This window comes from Pangasianodon hypophthalmus, chromosome 1 (assembly GCF_027358585.1).
Source record: "Pangasianodon hypophthalmus isolate fPanHyp1 chromosome 1, fPanHyp1.pri, whole genome shotgun sequence".
Lineage (NCBI taxonomy): Eukaryota > Metazoa > Chordata > Actinopteri > Siluriformes > Pangasiidae > Pangasianodon > Pangasianodon hypophthalmus.
The window spans coordinates 5,588,477-5,607,218 of NC_069710.1; the positions used below are offsets into that span (position 1 = coordinate 5,588,477).

At 40.0% G+C, this 18,742-nt stretch overlaps 1 protein-coding gene across 1 annotated transcript in view; it reads left to right on the plus strand.

Annotated features, from left to right (window-relative positions):
* rheb (Ras homolog, mTORC1 binding) overlaps positions 1-18,282 on the plus strand; it is a 21,483-nt gene extending 3,201 nt beyond the window's left edge. Inside the window, exons 2-8 of the mRNA XM_026914162.3 lie at positions 3,512-3,583; positions 7,871-7,938; positions 8,775-8,857; positions 10,911-10,967; positions 11,124-11,171; positions 14,765-14,846; positions 17,467-18,282. Of these exons, the coding sequence (XP_026769963.1) occupies positions 3,512-3,583; positions 7,871-7,938; positions 8,775-8,857; positions 10,911-10,967; positions 11,124-11,171; positions 14,765-14,846; positions 17,467-17,559 (503 nt within the window). The 3' untranslated portion in view covers positions 17,560-18,282. The remainder of the gene's footprint in view (positions 1-3,511; positions 3,584-7,870; positions 7,939-8,774; positions 8,858-10,910; positions 10,968-11,123; positions 11,172-14,764; positions 14,847-17,466) is intronic.
* The last annotated feature ends 460 nt before the right edge of the window (positions 18,283-18,742 follow it).

Below are 18,742 nucleotides of genomic sequence, written 5' to 3' on the forward strand. Positions count from 1 at the left end.
CACAGGAGCATCAAGAAATTTTTACAGCCGGCATCTGATTTTAAGTGTTTTAGGTTTATGTCTGTTTTGACATAACGGTTAGTGAGGAAATGCCACTTAGCTAGCAAGGTTTTACACATCTTTAGACAGACTGTTATTACGAAGGATGAGAGAATCGATCGGCTGTAGATCGGAATTGGATGATTTTCACACTAAATATCTGATCACTGATCAGCCAGTATGTCTTATATCTGGCTGATGCTCAATAGCTAAAATCCAAAAGCTAAAGAGATCACGACCAAAGTGAAGGCATGTTGAGGATGCGAGATTTTGTAGCTTTTCTCCTCTGTGTTTCCCAGTTGGAAATATTTTTCAGATATTGTGCTTCCTAAGCTCTGCCTTACAGTTTATGTCCACGTAGACCACGTTATAAAAAAATAATGTTACCTCAGTGAGCTTTACAAGCGATATATTAAGTTCTGATGTCAGTCCCATGTCCATGTTAAGAATAATGTCTCAGTGGATCAATATGACATCGCTGCTTAACAGTAAGCCCTGAACCAGATGCATGTTTGAAATACACAAATGTATAGAATGTCTTTGTATGCTATAGCGATACCTTTGACAATGCCCCTGTGTACAAAGCGAGGTCCGTGAAGATATGGTTTGCCAAGGTTGGAGTGGAAGAACTGGAGTGTCCTGCACAGAACCCTGACCTCAACTCCACTGAGCACCTTTGGGATGAACTGGAACGCTGACTGCATTCCAGACCCCCTCACCTGACATCAGTGTCTGACCTCACTGTTGCTCTTGTGAATGAATGAATGAATGAATGAATGAGCACAAATCCCCACAGCACACACTCCAAAATCTAGTGGAAAGCCTTGCCAGAAGAGTGGAGGTTATTATAACAGCAACGAGGGATTAAATCTGGAATAGGATATTCAGCACGCATATATGTGTGTGATGATCAGGTGTCCACAAACATTTGGCCATATAGCGTAAGTGTCACGGTATCTGGCCCCGCCCCTAATCGGAATCAGCACCAGCTAATCATTCTTAATAACAATCTGTGAACAGTGCCGGCGCCATAGAACACTGATCAGCCCATCTCTGGTTTTCACTACAGTGGTTGTTAAACTGGTTCCCAGCATGATCTTTTCAGAAAGATTATAGACTATATGTATAAGATTATAAGGTAAATTAAAAAAAAAAACATGAAATTTCATGAAATATATTTATGGGTTCTTAAAGTGTAGATGACTACAGGCTAAAGTTGAGAAGTATGTTATTGGCAGATAAACCCAGTTTTGGCAAAATCATTTTGATTTTGGTTTGTTTACCAGAATTCAGCCACAGCATCATCTGATGGGTTTTCCCAGACCACCACACACATGCAGAATCATAACTGAATCAGTAAAGCACTTTCATGCCTGTAGGTCTTTTGTTCATTCTACCCAACCTGTTCTTGTTACCTCCAGCTTCAGTGATCAGAGTTGTTTGTATGTATGAAAGTATTAATTCGCCATGCACATGCTGTTTTATATAGGACCACCCTGGAATTCTAGCTTTTCTGGTGTCCATTTGTTCTTCTAATTGCATCATCTTATGGCACTGTAATGCAGACTGCAGTCAGATCTCTTTTCAGGAATATCGTCAACACAGGTTTGTCCCAGTCATTTCAGTGTCTCAAAATTCAGACAAGCTGCACTTGTTTCAGGAGTCTAAGCATCGATAGCCCCATGTGTGTTTGCTTTATTGTGTGTGTTTTCTGTGTAATCTCGTTCCCACATCTGCTCTTTTTTCCTGCACTGAGCAGTCAGAGCTCTGTGATCCTCCCTACCCACTCTGTCGCTGCGCCTATTTATAGCTGGAACCATGCTTTAATTTCCAAGCATCTTCATTAAAGCCGAGAGGGTTCAGAAAAGCTCCTGCACACGTCTGTTTTCCCTGATTACGTTGTATAAAGCTGTCTTATGAAACCTTTACGTCTCAGAAGGCATTATATAAATGAAGTTACTGTAGTATCATAAAGAATTGTAGCATGTGATTCAGACTTTCTATTAAAGGAGCAGTGTGTCATTTTTAAAGACCTGTTCTACCTGCCAAGTGAATCGCAATCGTGGAAAATGTTAAATTTTTCACATTTCCCTTACCTGTCTTACCTCTTGTGGTCAAACACATGACATGTGATTTGAGGAAAAAGGGGCGGGGCTGAGGAGACTAGTTAGAGACTACAAGAGACTAGTGAGATCATGGCAGTTTTGCAAGTAACAGTTGTTCTGAGGATTGTTTGAAATTATGATCATCTAGAGCACTTCAAATTATCCAGTATTCATATTTTCCATAAAATCAGAATCAAATCATTTTTCCTGGGAGATGAAAGAAAAGCCTTATGATTATCATTTCAGCCACATTTGTTCTTTATTGTTCAGGGTCATCTTGTCTCTCTACCATTCTGAGTCGATAAATTATTTAAAAGTATGCTGACACCATTCCTCCATTCTGTTTGAATTCTCTTGAAGGCCTATAGCACATTGTGTCTTTAAGCTCTGAAGTATCTGGAGGTTGATCGTGGTTATATAACCTGCTAATAGATTCCAGCAGCATCCATTCAGACGCAGTGTGAAAATTAGCTTCATCTCTCACTGAGCTGTGTGTTCCTGTGCGAGTAGTCATGTCGTCCTTTGGGCTTTTCCCTCTGAATGAGGGCTCGCATTTTACACATGTCGGCGGGATTGAGCGGTTGTTATAGCAACAGGCTGCGGTACGTGGCTGCCCACGCGCTCGGACATCTCGTGCTGCTGCTACTCCAGCTCAACACTTCTCTACTACACACAAAAAAAAAATCACTCTGAAAACACAGAGACTGCCCTTGTTAGTATCTGTGCTAAAATCAGGACCCCTGTACTCAAAAATATAATGTTATAAATGGTTGACTCATTCTGAATGACTGATTCTGATTATATAGGGTTTATATAGTGTTTGTTAGGACAGCATTCGACTGACATTTCTGTTTAAATCTGAGATGCAAGACAGATTAATAGTACAGTGAAGTGTTCATTAATAAATAAAAAATGTTGGCCAATTGCTTCGGTATAAGTGGAATAAAACACTTTGAGAAGTGTTGTTATTGAGGTGTTGAACTTTGAGCTTTGTTGAACTCATCATTGATTATTTTCCTATAACAGCACATCCTGTTGTGCTTTATTCCTTATACGTTAATACAATAATACTTTAAATACACTTTCCTGGATTTGAACTGCAGAAAAATATAAGGTGAAGTGCAGCTTTTGGCCTGTTAGTCATGTTGAGCCTGTATGGAAAAATTACTGGGGAATAATAAGAAGTGGGTCATTAATGCTGATGTCTCTGAGCAATGCTTGACATTTTATATGGGCAAGCTTGAGCTGTAAATAGTTCCTCTCTAGGCCACGTGTGAATGCAGTGTGCTGTAATGGATGCATGCGGTTAATATAATGCTATGGATCATTTTCACATTTCTGTCTTCTTCTTTTTTTTTTTATTGCAGGGAAGTCCTCTTTGACAATACAGTTTGTGGAAGGCCAGTTTGTGGACTCGTACGACCCGACTATAGAAAACAGTAAGTGCATTTCAGTTAATCTAGCAGACTGAGATGGAGTCAGAGGACAGAGAGAGGCCCTGTCAAGTAACTGCTCTGCTTTGTGTGTGTGTGTGTGTGTGTGTGTGTGTGTGTGCGCGTTTGCGCGTGCTATTAGTAGAATTGGACGATTAGACCTCATTTCTCTCCTTCAGCTGTATGACGTGATTGTGTGTGAGTCTGTACGGGGGCTTTGGAGAGGCACCAGGTAGATTTCTGTTCTCCGTTCCTCAATGAAGGCTGCAGTGTGGATGCAATGGCAGTGTGACACTCGGCTCTGTCAAAATCAGCACTTCCACTCCTCATTAGGGAGCAGAGAGGACGCTTACACAGCCGGCTATTTGCATGCAGTTCAGCAACAGTACAGCAAGAGCCTGCCAAAACACTCCTCATTGCTGACACCTCGACTTTTAAGAGGCGTCTCGTATCTACGTATGCCACAGGCGTCGTCTTTTCACTGACATTTTCATCCAGCATAGAACAACTGTAACATAGCAGACAGTAAAACTGAGAGCTTGTTGTGTTGAGTTACTTGATATGAGTAGTGCAGTTACTGTAGGCTTCCTCCAAAAGGAAAAATGTGAGTGGTAACATCAGACCATATTTAGCCACTGATTTTTTTTTCTACTTATTTATTTAATTTTTTTTTCCCCACTCAGTGAAATCCTTTGCAGGCTCCTGAGGTGTGCTTTAAGTAAAGCTTATAAACCTTCAGTAGGGCCTTTTTTTTCCCTGACTTTGTCACAAGCTCTAATAACGATCCCGGCATGAAGCATTGGATCAGCATCAGATCTGACACATTTTTCACTTATCATCTTCACTTCTGTATTTTTTACTGTTGATGTCATGCTGACTGACTCATCATAGATCTTGCATGTCAATATAGGACACAAACTGTCTTCAGACTAATGCTTAGCGCCAGAACCTCACACATGGTGTTGTCGGTTGCTAAGAGGATGTCAGTATCGGATCAGTATCAGGTGTTGACCAATACTCAGAGTCTTGGTATCTTAACCAAAATGGAGACCATGCACTCAGTATAGATTTGTGGAAAAGCAGCCCTTGATACAGAGCCCAGCTTCACAGGTAAATTTGTGAACTGTATGTGTTTGCACATACACACAAACCCACAAGGGTACCTCCATTTGGAAATATATAAAAGGGTGACAAATTGAAGAAGAAAAAACAACCAAATATAAGGTGTTGGACCACTACTATCCACCAGACCAGCTTCAATGGAACAGATTCTACAAGTTTCTGGACATGTACCGGAGACATGAACACCATTCTTCTGAAAGATATTCCCTTAGGTGATTTGCTAACGGCATTAGAGAGCACTGTCTAAGCAGCAGTCATACTGGACACGCATCAAATCAACTTGGCCAAAAAAAAAAAAAATTGTATTAAAGAGACAGGATATGCAAAAAGGGAATTAGCAGAACTCTCTTTCCCCTGTGAATAGCAGTAGCACTACTTAATTGTGAAATCATCTATGTGGAAGAGGGCAGATTTCCCTTTCCTCTGAGCGTATGACGCAGCATGATCAGCACTTAGAAAAGGTCCGGTTGGCTGGCTTTACACATCTCTGAGATAGCCTTCACCCCTCCTGGTTGGTAGCTGATGTATGATGGGGTGGGAATTGGCAGATGATCAAACTGTGGAAAAAAAATGAGGGGAACATAAAAACAAAATAAAAATAATAATAATAATTTGGATTGATTTTGCGTCTCCTATCTCCAGTTTAGATTTATGCCGAATTCAGTTTACATTAACTTTAATCCCACAAATCCACCAATCTTGGAAGCGTGAGACAATAATAAAAAAACATGGGGCTGAGATCATGTCTTTCTGTTAATAGTAATCGGTTTAATGAGCTAACAAGCTAGATGTACTTGGCAGTCTGCAAAGATTAGTCAGCATGTCTCTTATCACTCACAAACAACAAACTAACTCGCAAAATTTAGCTAGCTGTTCAAAATCTCCTGTGGGTGTTCAGTTGGGTTCCTTCAGGTCACAGTGAAGGGAGTAGGATATAGACATGCATCAATAAATGAGTAATACATCTCGAATATGAAAGTTATTTTCTGCAGTGTATATTGCTGGGATTTTAGATGTATGCACGATCCTAGACTGTGGTGTGCAGCACGTCTCGGTGTAATTTGATCAGTCTCTGGGTGTTAGTGAAGCGTGCATGCAGCAGTTAGTGTAGCGAGATTCAGCTCGGAGAGTCTCTGAAGCACAGAGGACACGGAGATCTCTGCTACAAACTGTGTCACACACGAACAGCTTAATGAAACCTGGGCTTTTGTCTCCGGAGTCTGAACATCAAATTCCTGCGTTCATTGTGGAGTGTGTGGTGGTGGTTCTAATGTAGAGAACAGACTAAGGGAAAAGGCCTGTTTTGAGGTGTGTTAAAGGAGCAATTTGTAATTTTTAGAGCTCTTTGCTGCTAGTAAGGCAAATGCAGTTGCATTAACTACTCTTCCCGTTCCACAGAATCGATCTCTGTTGAAACAGTGTATGCTTGTGAATTGCTTTTTAAGGGAAAGGGATAAAGCTGAGCTGCTCTGTTTTACCTAGGGGGTGGAGCTTATTTTTTAGGCCAGAAAAATGTAAACAAGCCTGAAATGAAATGAAGAAACTAGCTGCAATATTTACTAATTAAAGTTGAAATATGTGATTAGAGGTCTAGAAAATAACATTGCAAATTGCAACTTTAATGTTGTGATTTTTCATTTTTTTTTTCATTCCCGGTCCTGTAAAAGACCACTCACACACACAATACAGAGAAAGAGCAAGTTTGATACCACTCCCTGCCCCCAATAAACTATTGATTACTGTATTTTCCATGGTCAAATATAAGTGACTCAAATATCCAGATAATTGTCCAGATGAGTTACACTAGGTGAGGTGTTGGAGTGGCTGAAATGACCCCAGCGTACAGAAGGCACTTTACAAGGCTAGATGCAAGACGTTCTTTATCCAACGTCTCACGAGACACCGAAGATCCTTCTGCCACATATTGCCTTCATCTGGGCAATATTTGGCATGTCTTTAAACATGGCATGTCCATTACTAACAGTTTCTTTTAAGCACAATCTGCAATTAAACTTGATGTTTATATTATGGCAGGTCTCTGGTCAAATTATGCATGATTTTTTTTGTTTGTTTGTTTGTTTCGTGTAATCTTTCATCAAGGTGCAATCACTTTTGCCTACTTCTAGCACCATGCACTCATGTAGATGGGGAAAATGATGTACTGATAATATGAATGTGTAAACTGAATCATACGGGGACTAAAGATTCCCAGCCCTAATGTTTTACTGGTGCTCTTTGGCAAACATTGGATGGCAGTGTACCTAGTGTGAAGCAGTTAATTGTCCTTTAGCTAGATGTGATTATTTTTCCATGCCCCCAAGCCATCAAACACTCTCCCTGTTCATTCCACGCTTGTTTGGAAGACAGAGTGACTTTATTTTTGCTGAGGAATGACCTCCTCCTTTCCTTCCTTGGTGATGTTACTTGCTTGTTTGACTTTGGAAGAGGAGGAGGAGAAGAAGGAGGAGGGTGGCAGGAGAGGTGCTTTGCTCTCAATGCGTCTGAATGCTTGAGTAATAGTGCTAGGTGTGCCGGCTCCATGCTGAGCTATTTTCTTTCTCGGCTCGGCGGCTCCTCTCGTCCTCGGGGATCTTCCACGTCCTCAAATTGCCGCGTGCGACTGTGTCTTAGATTTTTAGCCCCATGAGAGGTTGGCCACACAGCTTCTGGCTGCACCCTTGCTGATATATTAGCTCTGTAGCACGGCTTATAAATGTCTCAATGTCAGTGTGTATCAATGCCAATCTTGTATTTAGCTCAGTCACACACCCATTCTGTAAAATCTAGGTTTCTGTAATATATCATCATCTTCAATTTAAGACTGATGTCTTAAAAAATTAGCATCACTGCCTGTCTCTGCCCCCCGTTTCTAGGTTTCTGTGACAGCTGCAGTAATAAAGCATGACTGTGTTGTGAGTTTGGGCGTCAGTTACAGAGAGCTTATAAAGGAAGTGAATGTTTTGAAAAGCCGTTGGTCTGATACCGTTCTCTGCTTTTTTTTTTTTTTCCCCTCCCTCTGTTTGTCCTTGTATCGATTCTCTGTGGAGTTGAAGCTGAGGTCTGCAGCATGTACAACCCTCTCACTCACTCACATGCACTCTTTTTTTTTTTTTTTTTTTTTTTTTTTTTTCTGCTCCCTTTCACATCATTGTCTTTTTCTCTCCCCTGCAGCATTTACTAAAATGATCACAGTCAATGGCCAAGAGTACCATCTTCAGCTGGTCGACACAGCAGGGCAGGTAGAACACACACACACACACAAACACATACATATATATATCTCACACCTACATACGCACCATTAGGCATGGTTGAGCAGGAATAGAAGTAGCACAAGTGAGCGAGAATGCACTAGGTCACACTGCTACTGTTAGTAAGCTCTGCAATCTGTTATTGGTAGCAAGTGCACACTGTGACTTACAATCATAGTGAACACTTGAGCTGATTACCTATAATACACAGCATAATTTAAAACCAGGATTTTATTACGGTTTTATTCTGCATCTGCCCTTTCTGACACCTTTTCAAAATTAGAAGTGAATTTACAGTTCCCAGTGATCAGATGATCAGGTGATGCCAAATTGCACACAGGTCCATTTTACGCTTTCTGATTGCACTGCATCATGGAATGATCAGGGACGTCCTGATACATTTGATCTTCTTACTGAAAACACGTGCACACCTTGTAGTGTGAGCCAGTCAGTGATGCAGGCAGTAGCCAATGACAGAGCCGGGAAGAAAATGGCATGCTGTGTACAAGCTCTATGCATATGCAGTGCACTGCAGAGAGGGAGGTTGAGCTTCAGCCTCTTGTCCTCCATCTTGTACAATCACGTCTGTTTTCCCGACCACATCTTCATCCAGGCTATTGCTTCTTACACCTCTTGTATTTAGTTAGATACAGTGTAAGACCCTTGTGACTTAAAGACAAAATTCTGTTTAAAAATTGTATTATAATAGGTTATAAAGTGATATAACCTAGTGTTAGAATTTTATAAATCCTGTGGTAAACCCAGCATTATACAATGGTTGTTCCTGTCTTTTTATGATTTACAGAGTTTTTTTTTCTCCACAGGATGAGTACTCTATTTTCCCTCAGACCTATTCCATAGACATCAATGGTTACATTTTGGTGTATTCTGTTACGTCAAATAAAAGGTAGGTCGCTTTTGTATTTTGACTGCAGTATGCAATTAGAAGTGTACAGATCAGTGAACCTGGAGATGTGAAATCCTGGCCCTGTACTTGAGAGTTACTTTCTTTTGACTAATTAGTATTTTCTTTTGACAGTAGTTTTTTTTCCCCCCACATTTCATTTTAACCAGCGTATTACTGGACGGGCTAGGCAGATTCTGTGTCAGGGCTGTCTTTTGGTTTTTTAAATTCCTTTTTGCCTGGAGGTTCAGTAGGTAGAAGGTTCAGTAGGCTGTTGCAATAAGTCACCAGCATCTTTTTTCTTCACTCTTCAGACAGCCCGAAGAAAAAAAAAAAAACTTTCTTTCGCAAAAGAAAACTTTCATTTGATATTTATTTAAACAGAACCCACTCCAGTTGCTGCATATATTTCTCTTCATGTATTCTTCTCCATATATTACTATTCTTTTTCCTGGTTAATATTGCACGGATCCTAGACAATCCTTTCAGCGACAGGAACATGAAAGGATGTGGAAACTAATAAAATTAAGTAAAATACTGTAGAGTGCAGTGCAAAAACACTAATGCTGGCATAACACACAGTCATCTTGCATTCTTTGAGTTAAACTATGTTAATTGCTGCTTTTTTCCCCTAGTTAATTAGGCTTTCAGGCAGTTAAAAACATGGTATCACACACATTAGAGCTTGACTTGCCTGCTGGGCTAGTTAACGTATTTATGATTTGTCTATCTCTGGGCTATTCAAGAACCTAAGTTTGTGTCCGAGAGCTGCTGTGGGAAGAAGATCATGGATATTTTTAAGATTAAGTAGAAGCATTGAAGTGTTTTGCTGCACAGATGTGTTACACCCCCCTATCCCCCAACCCCCCCCATCCCACTCTTATCTCATTCACCCTCTCCTGTAATAGAGATTCAAACTTTCTCAAGTCTGATTTAATCAAATCACTTAGTCAAGCCCTAGTGGCAGCATGAATAGCTTTCTCAGTCTGACTCTTTCTCTAGCACTGACTTCCTCAAATCTAGCTCCAAACCGGATCTTAAACCGGGCTCAGATTGGGAGCAGCCACTGCCAGGAGCAATGGCACTATTTTCATTCATCAGCAGATGAAGTTAATCATGTCTCTTCCTGCTGGGCTTCTCGTACAGTGCATATCAGCAGCGTTCTTTGAATTATATGTGGTAATATCTAGAGTGGATAATACATTTCTCTCCTTAGTGTTCTGATAAATCTTTTGAAACATTAGTCATTCAAATTGCAGTTTTGGTGATTTTATTTTGTCATTTTGAAGCTATGAGTTGATTGATTGATTGATTTCTGGATGGAATTATAGATTGTCTGGTATACCTAGTAATCGACCAGGGTTAGACAGTAAGATAAAGCATTTCAGCAGTATCTTTAATAATAATAATAAAAATAATTTTTAAAAAAACAGGAAGGTAATGGAAAGCGTCTTTAAACGGGTTCTCTAGAGCTGAAAAGCTTCTTCCTCTGACACATGTTTGGAGAAGACTCCTAGCCTCTGGCACAACTGCATTCCACATAAAACTGTCACATAACCCAGTCACATCGTCCCCTGGGCTTTTTTCTAGTGAAGTCAATTTTTCCTCTAAAGAAAATGTTTACAGAACCCTGTTATGTGAAAAAGTGAACCCTATTAAAGAACCAAAACTTTAAACTAAATGGAGATCTCCGTGGAATTATTTTTAATGAGAGTTCAGTGATTGGTATTGCAGAAACGTTGCCATTTACTACACATTAATCGCTTGAGTGACCCTCACTGAATCATACAAGCTTACTGCTTTCTGCATGATGTTATTGTGGGATTTGCAATTTGATGTTTATGTAGATAGACCAACACTAAATAACATGCATTTTCTTTTCAGATATGTCAGATTTTATTGACATCAATGAGACGTCAATAAGGTCAATTTCATGCGTATTAGTGCAGATTGGCATAAAGCCATGCATCAAGTAGAGAACAGGATTTTTCTCATTCTGGTATTGAACACACAGTACACTTGATTAGCTGCTAAGTCATTTTTCTTTCTCTTGCAGTTTTGAAGTAGTAAAAGTTATTCATGAAAAATTGCTGGATATGGTGGGAAAAGTACAGTAAGTATCTTTTTTTTTCTTTTTTTCAAGTAGTTATGTGACTGCATCGGTGACTCCATATGTTCTAGCTTCTTTAAAAGGTTGAACGTTTTGACATCATGGAGACTGCTTAATGCTTTTTATACTGAGGTCATGCTCCTTCTATCTTTTACACAGAGTACCAATAATGCTGGTGGGAAATAAAAAAGATCTCCATATGGAGCGGTAAGTGATGCATGTGATATATTATGGGGAATACACAGTTATCTTTATAAGCTGTTCTCCTCACTGCCAGCTCAAATGGCCTGATCTAAAGAAACTGAGATATGTTCTTGTGTGATGTATAATAACTGCGTAAAGTAACTGCTGTCTGCTGGTAATAATGAATCCTGTTAGGATTCATTAGGCTGACTTAAGTCATTCGCTCTAGTTTTATGCGACGCATTAATATATTTGTTCATAGGCTGTAGATGAGAGTTTAATAAACTGGACAAAAGTGTTGGGCCTAGTAGCAAGCTTTTAAATGTGTAGCGGAATGAGCTTAGATTAGCCTTATGAGTATACACACAAGTTTAATCCTTAGTTCCCTGTTGCTGGCCACATTTCATTTTTATTAGGTCTAAAAACTAGCCATGTGTGTATTAGAGCATAGTGGTATTCAACTAAAATTTGTTAAGGTACAGCTACATAAAATTCCTTGCTTATAAAGGTCCGGATAAACAGCTACCCTGACTGAATGGTGCTAACTGCTACCTTTTAATGTGTAATTAGTTTACGGCTATAAATAAGACAAGTGGTTTTGTTTCACACTGGCACTTCACATTACCACTTGTGACTAGTGCCCTGGACTTGAAATACTTGAGATATTAGTTTTGAAAATGAAGCAGTGAATAATTGTATACTTCTTTGTCTAACGGTGTGTTAAAAAATTGTTTGTCGTCAGCTTTTTTTTTTTTTTGAACAAACTATGTTATCCGTTCACAAGTCAAACCAGAGAGGGTAAATAAAACAAGTCTATGAAAATCTGTGAAAACTCTCCACTTTCTTGATGAGCTGCTGTCAGGTTAATAGTGTACCTTAATGCATGTGATTAGCCGCAACAAAGGATCTGCAACAAAAGCCATTTTTATGACCGTTTTTTTCATGCCATCAACCCCCTGAGAACAAGCTTCCCCGTGCATTCTGTGCATCACTCGAGTCCTCCCTTCTTCCAGTTTAGCTGTTCAGTTTGTCATCAGCATACAGATCCACATATGATGAGTAGAGATGTAAGGAGGGAAGAACAAGAAGGATAAATAGGTCAATCTGCGTCAGGAAATCAGCTCCCAAAACACACGGGGAACACGGTGTAATGGTGCCCAATCAGCCGAGAAAAGATTTGCTACATCTATTAGAGAGTGAGACGTTTGCAAAGCTTTGTGTAGAATAGGACCTCTCCGAGGAAAGGGTTAAACTATTGTCATGCTTCAGGGGACATGCTATTGAACATTCCATAAAGCTGAACTACAACTGGGCCACAAACAGGAAATAGAATTGATGTTGCTTTAGCCCTGCATGCTGTTCCACAGGATATGAAATCATGGGTGAAAATTTCCCCCTCATTGAAGCAGACAGGCTGTGCTTTACCAAGTTTGAGTCATCCAAAATTTTTCCTCTCCTTTTATGCTGTCCTGAAAATCATACACCTCGTTTCAGTAAAGCCCCACACACTGGTTTGCCCTGAGCACAACAGCTTGTGATTCGTGTTTAAATAGTGTCAGTTGTAAGGGCTAATTTACATTCTGCGCCAACACTTTGAATTTTTTTTTCTTCCTCACACACTCGCACGCACACAGTACGTGCAGTGCTTGTACGGTAGAGGTGGGTAAAGCTGTTAGTGTAACAGAGATCTCTAAGGATGGTTTATTTAGGGGAAAGTAGGGCAGGTGTGATATAGTCAGCACTCAAAATCCTGACTGTCAGGATTTATATCCATACTTTAGCATAATATCACTGCCGGGCTCATTACATATACAGTTGTAAAAAAAATATTGATGCGCAAAAGGAATTCCAGGGTTTGTTTGGTGAAACGGGCTCAAAATGAATTTCAAGTTATTTTGGTATAAAGAGATCAGAGTCCTGAAAAAGGCAGTTATAGAAAGAGGTCTATTTAGATCCGTTTGCATAATGCCTGGGGTTTCTTACTGCAGTTCAAGGCAACATGCTGTGAAAGGCACTTTATGTTGAACATAGCGTTTGAAATTGTCTGCTCACTGACACATTGATAGAAATATGAAAGCTATACTTGTTTAAAAATTGTAACGATTTGAATGAGTATGTAATGTTTAAGTTCTTGGAGGAGAGTGGGAAGTAAAAGGCATGGAGAGCTGACAGCTGCTCCTCTGATTTGCTTCCTGTGTGGACATGGATACAGTTCAGCATGACTGAACAGGACAGGGTAGTGTAGGATGCTGTAAATGGACTGAGGAACCCAGTCGCACCATGAGACTGGCTTTGGAGCAAAGCTACCCAAAGTTTGTAGCGTCAGACGAGCCAAAGTGTTGCTCTGTTGGTATACTCATGTCTTTATAAATCTGGCTAGAGAAGTCCTCCTTCCAAGAGCTAAATACTGATGAGCTTAGACTCTGATCTTGTAGTGGAAAATTTGCTCATGATTTTCCATCGCTTGATTTTGATTGTATACTTCAGGCTTGAGATAGGTATTTTTAAAAATTATTAGAAATGGTGTACAGCAGAAAAGGTAATGGTAATATGCTGCTGACTAGCGGACCTGCTCCATCTGCAGATCAGCAGTAGTGTAAACGTGTGTGTGTGTGTGCGCGTGCGTGTTATCTACAAGCCAAACAGGATCAATAGTTCCATTAGAGTTCTGTCAATAGGCAGAGGCACTCTCCCCTACAGACTGGTACATTCAACTTTATCTGCTCTCCAATCTGCAGTCCAGCCTCCCAGCTGAGGAGGTGTAGTAACATGAACAGCAGCCGATTCTACACTCATAGCAATAGCTATGAGATGCTGAAGAACATTTGCTTCTTATTTCTTTATTAATATATTACAGTTTACCCCTTACATATGCATTTCACAAAAAGGACAACTTTAATTTGGCGAGTTTCTGGGTATATAGTATAATATTTACATGACGACCTGAAAGCACCCAACATAGATTGAATAAAAATAGACGGAAATGCTTAAACTCATTTGATTGTGCTGATCAGACTGATCTCAGATTTGTCTGACCATAATTAGTATTCTGATGAGCATGCTTGATTTAGCATCCTTCACAGGATCTAATTAGTAGGAAGTAGGAATAAATAATTTAGGTTTCCTGTGGTTTTAAACTCATTGAACCATGCTGATTCATTTAGAGGAATATGTTACTGTTGTTAAAGAAATATGTAAGTTAGTATAAAAATGTTCACGTAAAGAAGCCGAAGAATAGAGTACATTTAGGCTTGTGTGTGACGGGCTTTATCAATACATATTTCCCGGAAGAGAAACTGGACTGGACTTGGGAAAATGGACTTCTTTATTGTTGGTCTGTTTTATGACTCAGCTTTATGTATATAGATTAGAGAGCTTTTTGACCTACGTTACCATGACCTAAGATACCATGACCTAGTTTCCAATCCAGTGACAGTCTTTCTCCAGAAAGCTCAATGAATCACAGGGTTTCTTTTCGGAACCTGGTGCATGTAAGTGCGCATTCACAGAAATGTGTATAGCCTGAGTGCAGCCTTCAAGATTCTGAAGCTTGTGGCCAGAAAAGTGTTCAATAAGTATCAGACTCTCTTAACCTTAAATACACTCTTCTCCCTTAGTGTTATCAGCTGTGAAGAAGGCAAAGCATTGGCAGAATCATGGAACGCAGCATTCATGGAGTCCTCTGCAAAAGAGAACCAGGTAACAAGCCACCTTAACGCACGTACGCTATATTTCCCTCTCGCTCTGTGATGTAGTGCTTTTCTCAGATACCGCTCTCTCTCTCTGGCAGAATTCAGATTCTTTAAAAGATCTTTAAAACAAGTTTGACTTGAAGTTTATCCCAGTTTGAAGGTTTCTGTATCATTGCTTCACTGTTAGGTGAAAAATTCGTTGACTTTCAGGCCTGAGATCTTTTGCTGTCAAACACAAAAGACACACACTTCCCTATACTCATTGCTGAGCAAATAGCACTAGTGGATTGAGCTCAGCAAGTGGAGGCAAGAACTCCTGATTATCAACCAGAGTGAGTTCAGTGCTCCTTACATGACCCATGAAATGCCTATTAGTGTTCAGGTTACTCATATTATTTTACTTTCAGAATCTGTGCAGTTAATAAGCACATTATGGCTGTCAGAACATATTTCATATATGCCCTTGTGCCACCAAAACAGTTGTGAGGTGGGACTTCCATGGATTGGACTTGTTTGTCCAGCACATCCCACAGATGCTTGATCGGATTGAGATCTGGGGAATTTGGAGACCAAGTCAACACCTTGAACACTTTGTCAGACCATTCTTGAACAATTTTTGCAGTGTAGCAGGGCGCATTATCCTGCTGAAAGAGGCCACTGGCATTATATACAACTGACGCTCTGACTGGTCTGCGGCTACGTAGCCCCCTATGCAGCAAGCTGCAATGCACTGTGTTCTGACACCATTCTATCATAGCCAGCATGATCTTTTTCAGCAATTTGTGCTGCAGTAGATCTTTAGACCAGACAGGCTAGCCTTTGTGGTTAAATCAGATGAAAATCTCACTCTGGGTAAATAAATAAAAAACAATCAGAACTCTGAAAGTACACTATATGGGCAAAAGTATGTGCACACCTGACCATAACACCCATATTAGAGCCTTCCCCAAACTGTTGCCAAAGCATAGAATTTTCTAGAATGTCTTCATATGCTGTAGCATTACAATTTCCCTTCACTGGAACTTAAGGGCCCAAACCTGTTCCAGGATGACAATGCCCCTGTGCACAATGTGAAGACATGGCTTGCCAAGGTTGGAGTGGAAGAACTCGAGTGTCCTGCACAGAGCCCTGACCTCAACCCCACTGAACACCTTTAGGATGAACTGGAAAGCTGACAGCATATGTGGGTGTGGTGGCCAAGTATCTCCACTTTTGGCCATATAGTGTATATTTATTTATTTAAAAAAAAAAATTATGCTGCCACTCTATGATGCTTAAAAGTATGTGGTCTAAGTGATACAAATGCATAGTGTAATGCCATTGCTATTATTTGCTGTGTTTTGGCAGTATAAGTAATATTCTTATGCATATGAATAAGTAATTAATATTTGCTCTTAAAGGAATTTGCCACTCCTGGTGTTCAGATTTTATACTGATAATATCCTATGCTTTTGAGGAGTCTTGGATCTTAACATTGTTGGGTTACGTAAAAAACATTACAGTTTGGTCTGTTTTCATTACGACTGCTCCCCTGACGTCTTTCCAGTTGCAAAAGATCGACAGTGCCTTAATCTCAGTTTGCCGTTTGGGCCTGTGGCATTTCAAAAGCTCAAACACATCAGCAGAGAGGCGGTCATCTGTAGTGCTCTCCTCCTGTCCACACAGGCACAGCTCCATTCTGAGGAGCAGCATCTCCCTGGAGATCCAGTAACTCCCCAGAGGGAGACAGTGTGGAGGATCCTAATTAAATATCAGAGCCCCAGTTTCCATCCAACGCCAAGATGAGGGACATGGCTGCTTTTCCGAGCTGGCCCTCCATGAGTCAGACCAAATACACTACAGTTTATTTTCAGCCTATTTAATAAAGTCATTTTTTGTTGGTTAATTGGTACCCTTTTGAGATTAAACACTGACACACAAAATCCCCCTTTTACAGGGATGATTAGTAATTGAAGGTCATAGTTTGCAAGATTTTTTTTTTTCATGAGCCTGCCATGAAAAGCTCTAACATGTCTGAAGGGGAAGTGTTAAATTAATATGCCTTTAATTAGATTTTCCCTGTTTTATATCTATAGTGAAACTGCATCATACACTGTTTTACTGAAGTTCTTGGAATGCGTTTGATGAAGTATTTTGGGCTTTTTCATGAATTTTTAACCCTTTGGGTCCCTGAAGGACTAGTGGTTAGGCCACGGCGCTATCACCACTGCGGCCTGGGTTCGATTCCCAGCCAGGGAACCACAACAGTGCACTTCCAGTGCCGGCCTCAAACCCGGATAAAACTGGGGAGGGTTGCATCAAGAAGGGCATCTGGTGTAAAAACTGTTCCAGATCAAATATGCGGACCCATGATCCGCTGTGGTGACCCCTAATGGGACCCCTAAAGAAGGAGAACAAGAACTTCTAGCCTTTATTGGTTCTAACTTGGCTGGAGTGAAGCAGAACTGTTACTCCTCTCCAGATACATGGCACATCACATTTTGTGTCCATTAGAAAATATCTAATTATTTCATGTAATCTCATTAGTGTAATCTCATTTATTTGTTCTCTTTAGTAGAATCTTATTTTTTTTGTTTTGATTATATAAAGCCATGGCTAACTGCTTCTCTCTCGGTCCCTCTCGTCAGACTGCAGTGGAGGTGTTCAAGAGGATAATCCTGGAGGCTGAGAAGATGGATGGTGGAGCCCCTCAGGGCCGGACACCCTGCTCCCTGATGTAGATTCGCACTCCCTGCCTGTCCTGACCACTGGAGGACACACACGGACCTTTCTGGAGAACGCTTTCAATCAGTCCTTTTAGTTAAGGGAATACTTGAATTTTTGGCTTAGGTCAGGACAAGGTGTCCATGGTTCAGATTAAGGGTTTGGATTGGGTTTATCAGTTAGAGTTAAGCACAGCTAATGATAAATGTTCACCAGAAAAGTCTGTTTGGAGTCCACTACCCTACCCAAACTCCCCACAACACTGGACACTGGGAAATCCCTCTACTTGAAGTGGCTAACTGCCTGTTTTCCTCCATAGAAATGTTGACTTTTTCTTTTTAACCTCCTTTTTTATACTTCATTTCATTTTAATTTTTGTTGTGTATTTTTTAAAAAAATATTCTTTTGGAAGATACACTGACTCTTCAGCTGCCCTCCTCTCTTCTTCTCTCTCTCTCTCTCTCTCTTTCTGCTTACTGTTCTCTCTCCCTCTAGCCATCCCTTCTTCTCCACTACAAGCAAACCCCTATGAAATATTGAGCCTTACTTTCTCACCGCTCATCTCCCCTCATCTCTTTTCTACCTTTCTCTTTCCTCCCAAATCATTATCAATTTGTATATTGTATTTCTTAAACAGTAATAATGGCCAATAAAGTTTCCAGCATTCATTCTCCTCTGTAATGAATGATGTTTAACTTTTTTGATTGTAATCATTAAATGCAGCATTTTGTTTCACTACACCTCGAGTTCTTCACTGTGCTGGTCATTCATAAACAATTTTACAGATTTTAGTCAATAAACCTTAAATTTAATGTAGATGTACTGTTATATAATCTAATATAATAGCATAGAATATAATAGAATGAGAGACTTTTTTTCAGTGGTCTGATAATAGAATGGGATGCTGAGATGCATTAAGCGATGATGTATTCGATTATATAAGGTGCTAAAGTGACTGTGTGATGTTAGAAAGGTGCAGGAATCATCAGAACACGCACTGCATTTAGATTTGACATTGTGGAGGCACTGAAAGACTCACTGTGCTTCACTGATTATAAATGTAGATATCTGTGTCTGTGAAATATTTTCAGTTAGATTCTGATTTAATAGGATTTTGTACCATACCATCTTTAAAAACCATCACCCATACCATTTATAAATAAATGTTTGAGTACTGTAGTCAAACACTGAAACGCTGTA